Genomic DNA, 11,110 nt, shown 5'->3' on the forward strand with positions numbered 1-11,110 from the left:
CCACCATTGAGTCCCTCAAGAATGAGTTAATCCACTCATGTTGCACCTCTTCCCACACATAATTTCTTTCCAAAAATCCAAACCCCTTATGGTTAAATCAATCATTCTTTGTTTCACTACCATTTAAACAAAATGATGATATTAACCCTACAAAATCCAGTCACCCATGAATGAACCCGGATCATTATAAGCACGCCATAGAAGAGTGCAACCAACTTGTTGACCAGAAAATTATTGAATCAACCACATCCCCATGGGCTTGTGAAGCATTATATGTCAACAAGAGAAGTGAACAAGTTCATGGTAAGTTAACACTTGTCATTAACTACCAACCTTTGAATCATTTTTTAGCTAATGATAAGTTTCCACTTCCACAAAAGAGGTCCTTATTCCAATCGCTAGCTAATGCAAAGGTCCTTTCAAAACTTTATCTCAAATAAGGTTTTTGGCACTTAGGGATAACTCCTGAGGATAGACCAAAAACAGGCTTTTGCATCCCTGATCATCATTATCAGTGGAAAGCAATGTCATTCGGGTTGAAAAATGCCCCATCAGCATTTCAAAAAGCAATGATTCGGATATTTGAGCCAAATCTCTCAAATATTATGGTATATATCAATGACATCTTGCTGTTCTCACCAGATGAACATTCGCATTTTGACTTACTCTCAAAATTTTGTTCATTAGTCAAAAAATATAGTATCATGTAATCTGAAAAGAAGATGAAAATATGAGTAACATCTATTGATTTTCTTGGTATGAAAATATCCGAAGGAAAATACCAACCCCAACCTCACATTGCCCAAGAATTACACCGATTTCCAGATGAATTATCGACAGCAAAAGTAATTCAACAGTTCCTCGGGTTAGTCAATTATATAGCTGCCTTTTTTTTTTTTTGCCTAAATTGTCTAATCATATAGTCTTGTTGTTCCCCATGCTCAAAAAGAATCCTCCACCTTGGTCTACACAACAAACAACAGTTGTAAAACAAATTAAAAAGTTAGTTGATGTGATGCCTCCTTTAAAGATTCATGTCCACTCAGATAAGCGAATAATTCAGACAGATGCAAGTCATGACTATTGGGGAGCAGTCCTACTTGTATAGGACAAAGATAATCTCAGATCAATATGTGGCTATAAAAGCGGCACGTTCAAAAAGTCTGAACAACATTATCATTCCACGTTTAAAGAAATACTTGTAGTAAAAAGAGGAATAGAAAGATTCTAGTTCCATCTATTCGGGCACGAATTCAAAATAAAGATGAATATGTCTTCTTTTCCAAGAATGCTACAGTTTTGATCTTATAAGTCTTATTTTCAAAATAATATTCGCAATCACAGGATTTTGGACCAAAATAAATTCCTGTGTTTTAAGTAACATCCGCAATTGTTGGATTTTGGACCAGTATGTTACTGAAAATATGTAACATCTCATGGTGATACATTCCTTCACCTGATCTTTGGACCGGTAGGTTCGGTATCACAGAGCATACTGGTCCAAAACTAATAATCATATATTTTGTCCAAAAGTTTCCATATTTTGCCTAAAAGCTTCTATATTTTTGCTCAAATGCCTCCATATTTTGCCAAAAAAAATTGCTACGTTTTTAAATTTTTTGCCGCCCCCGATAAATAAAATTCCTGCACATTGCTAATCATCATATATCTCTACCTATAACAAATCATATTCATATTCATATTCATATTCATATTCATATTCATATTCATTCATAGTAAGTCTAAACAAAAACTTAATCTATTCATATATGTGATATAAATAACGAATCTATTCATATATGTGATATTATCTATTATGACAAAAGTTATTCCTACAAGTCGGTATACAAATCGGTCTTATTGGGATCGACCTGATTGGTATCAAAACTGAAAATTGTTCATACTAAAAACTGATACCGATTTATTTATTGCATACATGAAAAGTCAAGGATGATCGATATATTTATTAATAGATAAGTATGATAACGGGTATAATTTGATGTAAATGAAAAGGATGGTCATTGTAAATTTACTCCAGTTAATTTTATACATGATCAATTATGTATCACATGCTTGTTAGTTCATAACACATGGTTTTCGTTCGTAAGCTGGTTGTAATTGAATGTACAGTAATTGGCTTGTTCAATGTTTTTTCAGTGTATTAGTTAGTGTAGTCGATTCTTCAATAAGGTATAGATCAAATGCGGCTTCCAAGGCTAGTATGATCTTTCAATCAGGTTGTCTAGTCTACATCAATCGCAACACAACTTGATCTTCTTATATTTTAACTTAATTTATTGTTTTTTGCCAAAAAATGACCTTTACTTAACATTTATTTTGTTGAAAAATGTTAACGACAACCCTAATTGCAGCCCTAATTGTCTTTAAGATGCATAAATAATTTATACACCTCGGTTACATTTGACTTAATATGACGGTTATTGATTTGTACGAGTTGTTTATGCATCTTAACGATAGCCTTAAAAGCTGTCGTTAGCATTTTCCTATTTTATAATAGGTTGAATAAATGCAATTTTTCTTTTATTTTAAAAAAGTTTGTTTGAACCCTAATATGATATATGTGTATATACAGGTTTAAATGGTTAATCTCAATATGTAATAACAATCCATTTAAATAAGCACGAGTATAATTTAGTATTTTATACTCGGTCGATTAATTGTAATCATATAAAAAACACCCAATTTAAGAAATGTAATTATTACGGTGTACTTTTAGTCACTTTTAAAGCTTTATCCATTCATTTTCATTTACATATTTTATCTTATATGCATAAAATATGGAAATAAATAGACACAACCTTATTATTATTATTATCTATTTTTGAAAGTGAACAATTAATTTGAGATAATCCAAAAGATATATTGAAGAGTTAATTCGAGACAAAAGAAGTACAAATTATAAGTTCATACCGTATTGATGTGGAAATGTGATAAAAAAAAACTACTAGGAATGACAATAGATCGGAAATGGATCAGGTGATGTTGTATCCATATTCATATCCATTTAGTTTTTGTTTATCCATATCAATATTCATATTCGTTTAAATGTTGTTCATCCATCCATATCCATATCCATTGGATATTAAAAAGATGTTATAAGATTTCCTAAAATGCGATAAAAAACAAAAACGTAGTATAGCAAAAATGTATATAACATGACATAATTAAAATATTTCCACAAGAATGTGTAATCTTTTTTCGAAGATAGAACACATTTGTTGAATTTACTATTATAAATAGATTATGAAAAATTAAATATGTAATTCGTTCGTTTATATTGTTAGATATATGTGTTTTATTGTAATATCATAGTTTTTTATTTATCATAAAGTCGAAAACCAGATGTAAATCTAGCGGTAAATGCATCGATAAAAGTAAATATGTAAGCATATATTTATATTTATGAAATTTTGTTATGTGTTTCGAGTGTTAATGGATATATTCATGGATGAAACTTTTTATCCATGTCTATATACATATCCATTTAGCTTCATCCATATCTATATTCATATCTATTTAAGTTCATCAATATCCATCACGAATCGGGTGAATCAGATACATATCCGCTAGATTACTAAAATACTAACTGATAAATCCGTCAGCATCCATTCAGCCCAAGAGACTGCCAAGTGGGCTTCACACAAAATACTTTGGCCCGTATCAGCATATATGTATTTGAAAAGACACATTGTGGTGATTGGTGAATCAAAAGAATTTGTTACAGGGTTTCAGTTTTAGGGTGTGTTTGGATGAAAGTAGCTGGAGCTGGAGCTTGTAGCTGGAGCTGGAGTTTATGAGATAGAGCTGGAGCTGGAGCTTATTTATTAAGCTGGTAGCTGGAGCTTATTATTTTTTATAAGTGTTTGGGAAACTAGCTGAAGCTTATTTTTCAGTTCATAAGCTCTACTTTTTTTCATAAGCTACTAAAAGTAGCTTATTTTTTCAGAGCTTATGATTTTCATAATCTCTACTTTTTTTCTCTACCAAACGAAGCTTATGACATAAGCTCAAGCTCCTATAAGCACTCATAAGCTCCAACAAGCTAGTCACCCAAACACACACTTAATAAAGTTTGGCGGTTCAAAAAAAAGATAACTATGACTATAGGGAACCCCATTTGGCCATTTAAGTAATAATCATTTTAAAACTTAATTTCTTACTTAGCGTTGAATCCATATACAAAAATCAAATCATCCTATCCTATCTATTAAATTAAATTACACCTAATAATTTACGCTGCCGGCAATCCGGCATAGTAACCGCGTTTGACTGCACATATGTATCAACTAGGCAAAATCAGAAAACTAGAAAACAATAAACAATAAAGTATTACTTAATAACTAGGGATAATTGATTCAAAATGCATCGAACTTTCACCAAAATCCTATTGTATGTATTCAACTTTCAAAAGTTCTATTGTATGCATTAAACTTTAGTTTTTATCCTATTGTGTGCATTCACTTACCCATTACCGGTTGTTTGCTGATGTGTAACAAGTCACTCTTTTTTAATCCTAGTCAAATCCTAGTCATTTGCCACATAGATATAATCACTCCTTTATATAACCCTAAATACCCCCATTTACTTATTATCCCCAAATTAAAAAAACCCTAATGGAAAATCGCAGAAGCATAACTCGTCGTCATTCCTCTTCGTCCAGAATCAGCACGCCTCCAACACAAGAGATTCAATTCTGTGATTGTGGTAATCGAATGTATGAGAATACGGGATGGACTATCAAGAATCCAGGAAGAAGATTCATTAGTTGTCCCAATTTTGTAAGTTTTCAATTTTGCCCTAATTTTCGTTCTTATAAATTTGCCCCAATTGGTTGTTGCTATTACAGGATAAACGAAGGAAATGTAAAGTATTTCACTTTATTGATGAGGAGCTTCCAAGCCAGTACTACAAAGATTTGTTGTTTGATCTTCATTTGCAAACATTGGAGTTAAACACTTGTAACCATCAACCTGACGATCTGAAACTCAAGGAAGAGGTGGTGAAGTTGAAGTCCAAGTTGAACATTTATGATAGGTTATTTTTAATATTGATAGGAATTGTGGTGTTGTTATCTATAGCAGTAGGTATTTTGATCTTTAAGTAGGTATGTTTGTATTGAATAATGAAAGTGTGTTTTTGAATCTGTTCTAATGTAATTCCTTTTGGTTTCCTTATGTAATGTTCTAGTGTTATGAAATGCAATAGTCATTTGGCTTCCAATTTGCTGTTTGTATGCATTGTAAGTGTTTATACGCACAAGTGCAGTGTTTTTATGCAGTGCAATATAACTGAATGCAAGTGTTTACAAATTGACAGAATGCATAATGCAGTATAACTGATTCAACAAAATGCAGAATGCAAGCGTTTACAATACATGTAATGCAGAATCCAAATGCAAATGCAATACACAATATACACAATATACATTAAACATTCATACATTAAAATTAGGGAATAAGTGTTTACACCACCACTTTACAAAAGACTGTCATTTCCCTATACAAAAGACTATCACATTACCAGTCATACTAAATATCAAAAAGGGAAAATTGAGTCAAATTGATACATACTATGCCATTTTGAGTCAATTTTCCCAGCCAAAAGACATTACATCACCACTTTACAAAAGCAATATAACTAAAACAGTTTTTAAAAGATTAAAACATTACAAAACCTTACACAACTTTCAAACAGTAGATTGACCCCCACTTGCAGCTTTCTTCCTTGGCCTTCCAACCTTTTTTGGTACCTTTTCAACTTTTTCTTTTTCCTCATTTTTACATCTCCTTTTGTTGTGCCCCACTTCTAAACATTTTGAACAGGTCATAGAACCACCTGCTCTTGAGATCCTTACACCACTACCACTTGCCTTTACCCCACTACCACTTGCATTTGATACACCACTTGCATTTGGACCTGCATCTGCCTTTAATTTCTTAGACCCACTATCACCTTCATGTGCTGCCCTTGTTCTTTTCCTTTTAGGCCTTCCAGGCATAACTCTTGGTTTTGGTGGACGAGGTTTATTCAAACCTCGTTTGGCACCCAGGTTGAAATACCACCAACTGGTTTAAAAAATGTTGTGTATGCCCTCATGAACATATCTTTTCTAAACCATGCAGGTATGTAATCTTCTGGTGTCTTATTAAGTGCAAATATAACTGAACATGCATGAGGACAGGGAATACCAGTTAATTGCCACATCCTACAACTGCAAGTTCTTCTTTCTTCATTAACTTTAAAAGCTTCACTTTTATGCTTGACCTCATACTCAAACCCACCTGCAAAATGGGCTTGCCAGTATCTACATAAGAAGTGAAGAATTAGTTTATATCAAACAAAACAGAAATAAACAAAGTAAAGTAAAGAATCGTACCTGTGTTGATCTTTGATTTTTTCAAGTCTTTTCATGATATTAGGAACAATATCACCTACCCATTCCTCAACAAGCCTCCTCATCACAGTCATTCTTTCCATAACAATCACCCTAATAGTTTCTAACATTGTTATTATGGGCTTACGTCTACACATTACAATCACAGAATTAAAACACTCACTAAACCCATTTTCCACTGCCTCACACCCTCTATCCACTTCAAAAAAGGCCCTTGACCAAGTTTTTGGATGTCTATCATGTATTGGAAACCTTTCAACTGTGACAAAGCTTTAAAAGGATCACTACCTGCTTCTGATTCATCATTACTTAACTTCTTCAACAAATCTTCCATAAACTCCTCATGTTCACCAATTGCATCCATGAGTGGATTGTCATCTTGAGCATTATTTGATGTGAGCTTTGGTTTTGGGACTCTGTTGGGTACTTTTTTTGCATTTGCCTTCAAAAGTCTAAGTTCTTTTACCTCTTCTTCTCCATCTGATAAGTGATCTATAGAAGCATTATCACTTTCATTGTCAGTTTCATCACCAATGTAATCACTGTCATACTCACTATCACTTACACTCTCACCCCCTTTACTTTCATCTATCCCTACAGCTTCACTTACACTCTCACCCCCCTTACTTTCATCTATCCCTGCAGCTTCAACTACATCCACCTTAGGTTCATCCAAGCCTACAACTTCAACTTCATCCACCTTAGTATCATCTATGCCTACAACTTTACTTACACTCTCATCCCCCTTACTTTCATCTATAACTTCATCTATGTCATCACAGTTATTGATTACATATTCAGTTAAGTCATCACTAAAGTAATCAACATATACATCTATTTTGCCATACATGTAAGCAAGGTCATACAACACAAGTAAGTCCTCCTCATTCTCTAAACGCATTACTCCATTTGACAGTGTAGTACCAGGGATAGTAAAATACAAACAAGTAAATGAGAAACCAGTTTCCTTTTCCAAAAACTCGTAAAATTCATCAAACTCAATTTTATCAATAAAGATGGGCAAAACTTCACCAGCATCGTACCTAAGCGGCTTGAACAGAAAGGCACCATTATAATGCACATCAATGTCAAAACCTCGTGCTGGAATTGGCGTTCCAACCATCCTAAAATTGATGTTTCAGCAGTTAATATGTGTGTAAAAAAACCCTAAAAACAGCGATGATAGTGAAATTGAGCAGCAAACATACCTTCTGACTATCACTTACAGCGATGATAGTGAAATTGAGCAGCAAACGAGCTTGTTGTAATACATAAATTGAGCAGTTAGTATATAGCTAGGGTTTTTTTGGAGCGAAGATGAAAAGTTTTTTTTGGAGCCAAAATGAGAAGTATGGAAGAAGCTGTTTATTTGTATCCACGTCATTTCATTTACATTTTATTTAATTGGAAAATGCTAAAAAATCCAAAACACAACTGGTTACCGGAGTAATGGGTAAATGAATGCACACAATAGGATAAAAACTAAAGTTTAATGCATGCAATAGAACTTTTAAAAGTTGAATGCATACAATAGGATTTTGGTGAAAGTTCGATACATTTTGAATCAATTATCCCTAATAACTAATCAACAAACAAACCGAGTTAATCAGCCATCAAAACTCAAAAGCCGGCCGCCAAAATAGAAACAAACTTTACCAATCTTTGACTTCACACACAGAGCTTCTTTCAATCTCAACCGTTCATTTCATTACTATCTAAACCATCATTTCCGCCACGTGTCAATTTCCCACTTGTTACACCACATAGGATTCTCTCAAATTTAAAAGACGTGTTCAAAAGGAAAACCACCAACAGCCGACTCAAACCGACCAAATCATCCACGTCAGCATGAACCTCACCATCACATAACAAATTAAATACTCACACGTGTCCTTTACTTCCAACGGCTATTTCTTTGCTCCCTTGTATAAAACACATAAATAAACGTTGAAATTGAAATGAAGAAAATATCAGAAAATTCCAGTCATTTCCACGCGGTTTAAAGAAGACGTTATTATACATACTTACATACATCGATAGATAAATAGATATAAACTCTGTATCTATAGAGAAAACCGTCACAGCAGTTTCAGTTTACTTGCAAGAAATTAATTACGAAATACAATGGCAATGGGGAAGAATTGTGGATTAGGGTTAGTAAGACGTACGAGTTCATTTGGTAGAAAGAGGATTTTGATTTTGAATGAATTTGAAATGGAATCGATTTCACCCACGAAGAAACGAACGATCGGAAACATTTGTTCTGCTAATCGATCGTTCCTGGAAGCTCTACCTCAAGATGTGCTGGTAAGTTTTTCGATTAGTCAATTAATTTTTAATATAATATGTTGAGTTCAATCTGATTAATTATACATACTGATGGTGTTTGTGTGTATTTTTTTTCAGATTAGGGTTTTATGTGGGGTAGAACACGATGATTTGAAGAGACTTGTTCGTGTTTCTAAACCTATTAAAGAAGCTGTAAGTTTTCATTTTGGACTTATTGATTTTCAAATTCATTAAATTAATTAATTTCTTATTTAATTTGTGAATTGATTGATTGATTTGTGGTTTTTCAGGCTTTGATTGCAAAGAAGCTGCATTTTGAATATAGTACACCTAAAAAGGTGCCTGCTTTTCGGTGTGCAATAGATCAATTGTCACTTGATGCCGATGAAATCGAAGCTCCAAATGCTCCAAAACAGTCGAGAGTAGCTCGTTCTCGATTGAATAGAGATAAACTGGCCGAACTCTCGGTTGCATTGTTTAGTTCTTCTGATGAAAAGATATGAAGGAAGAAGAATTTGTTTTCCGGGATGGAGTCTTAATCAAATAAATAAGTTAATCGAGTTTTGTGAATAGAGGTTTTTGTTGTAGAATATGGTAAAAGTTGTACATTGGGCAATTTGGGTTCTTCAATTGTTCCATTGAAGATATGATGATGATGAATGATGAGGAGGTTTTGATTAGTAGCTGGTTCTATATGCTTAAATTGCTTGTACATTTAATACACGAAAATAGTGTAGTGTAGTGTAGTGTAGTGTAGTGTAGTCTATAGATACTATGAATCTTGTGTACTTTATATATTGGTACTTGTATATTTAAACTTCTTGTCTAATGAAATATCATTTCCATTTTTTCCTCTGTTACCTTTTTGTCACTCTATATTGTTCAGGACCTGAAATATTGATATAATTAACACCATTTTCGTTACTATTTTTTGCTATGGTAACTTCTATTAACAGCAAAGTATCACTGTTGACTGATTTTTAAGAGAATGACTAGTCTTTGTTATATCCTTAAGAGAATGGCTGTTTCTGACACAAAAATATACTTGAGAGAAGGATTTTAACAGATGCAACCACATTTTCGTTCAGTTGACCTGTTTGAGTTGATAGCTAAACAAAAATATACTTGAGATGAGGATTTTAAGCAGGTTGCTTGGAGACACACGGGTGCAGGCTTTTGGTTCACAAATAAACCTACATATCTGTTCCCTTAAATCTGTTGGTTGTGCAACCACAAACCCTTGGATTCAGTCATATAAATAATATTAAATATGTTCCCTTGATTGTATGTTTCAAATGAAATGTAAATAGCAGCAGCAGCAGCAGCAGCTTGTTCAAGGGAGATATTTGGCATCCAAAAACCACCCTGACATGTACCAAAACCTTGTTCTTTACATTCCATATTGTTGTCAATATGTTGGTATGGAACACAATTGGCAGTGTCCAGAAAACCTTGAAATTAATCACCCGTGCAGTGTTGATTTCGATACTATAAGTTTTTTCGTTGTATCTTGGAAAATGATGCAAGTATAAACTTAATTAAAAGATTGGGTGAGAAATTGTTCAAGGAAATAAAGTACGTACTGGTATGAGCAATAAGTTGTACTAGTTTGCAAGTGTTTATAAGTCAACTGTGTAACAACGCTTGTTTACACACATTTTACCGTAGTAGCACGTGCACACCAAAGGACCGTCTTCCAAAACTATTCATATCCGACTGAATACCATGTGCCACATGCTTAGGTCCATTATCGTCATATTGCGGCGAAACTGATACCAAACTTTCCTTAATATGATCAGAATCCACAACCGAAACAGTTTCATCAACATTGGCATCTAAATCTTCAACCAAAACAGCGTCATTCAAAACATTCCGGCCCGAAATATATCCAGCAACTATTAAAGCCGAGTGAACAACGCTTGTTTGTCTCCTCCCTAAACTAAGCTCCTGTTGAACCAAACCATACGCATCACTAGCCTCCTGTTGAACTGCTCCATTCACCATGCCACGGTCATCGATATCCCCACTTAACATACCACAACTGGGAGAAACCGATGGAAGAGGGGGAAAGTTGAGGTTCAAATTTGAGTTGGGTCTATGGGGGTAAAAAGGTTGGGAGAATCTGCCGTCTCAAAAAAGTTACTCCCTCCGTCCCAGATTAATTGTCCCCAGACAAAAAACACACAGTTTAAGAAATGTCATTATCACACTGTACTATTTCTATACTTTTTTCTTACTTTACTGTTTTACCCACAACTAATTAATTAGAAATCCCTCTCACATTTGTAATTTAATTAATTCATTGGGGACAATATTGTAAACTTTATCAAATTTACTTTCCATATTTAGAAGTGGACAATTAATCTGGGACGTCCCAAAAAGAAATACTGGACAATTAATCCGGGA

At 33.8% G+C, this 11,110-nt stretch overlaps 1 protein-coding gene across 1 annotated transcript; it reads left to right on the plus strand.

The window, feature by feature from the left end:
* Positions 1–8,394: 8,394 nt before the first annotated feature.
* On the plus strand, positions 8,395–9,449 carry LOC139897396 (F-box protein At1g61340-like). The gene is made up of 3 exons (XM_071880092.1): positions 8,395–8,722; positions 8,822–8,896; positions 8,995–9,449. The coding sequence occupies exons 1-3, from the start codon at positions 8,540–8,542 to the stop codon at positions 9,205–9,207; spliced, it is 471 nt and encodes a 156-aa protein (XP_071736193.1). The 5' UTR covers positions 8,395–8,539; the 3' UTR covers positions 9,208–9,449.
* The last annotated feature ends 1,661 nt before the right edge of the window (positions 9,450–11,110 follow it).

Source organism: Rutidosis leptorrhynchoides, chromosome 3 (genome assembly GCF_046630445.1).
Source record: "Rutidosis leptorrhynchoides isolate AG116_Rl617_1_P2 chromosome 3, CSIRO_AGI_Rlap_v1, whole genome shotgun sequence".
Lineage (NCBI taxonomy): Eukaryota > Viridiplantae > Streptophyta > Magnoliopsida > Asterales > Asteraceae > Rutidosis > Rutidosis leptorrhynchoides.

Excerpts from the sequence above, each read along its gene's own strand:
- LOC139897396 (XM_071880092.1), top strand. The coding sequence starts at position 8,540 with ATGGCAATGGGGAAGAATTGTGGATTAGGGTTAGTAAGACGTACGAGT. Across the intron at positions 8,723-8,821 it reads CTCTACCTCAAGATGTGCTG|ATTAGGGTTTTATGTGGGGT; the intron begins GTAAGTTTTTCG and ends ATTTTTTTTCAG. Across the intron at positions 8,897-8,994 it reads CTAAACCTATTAAAGAAGCT|GCTTTGATTGCAAAGAAGCT; the intron begins GTAAGTTTTCAT and ends GTGGTTTTTCAG.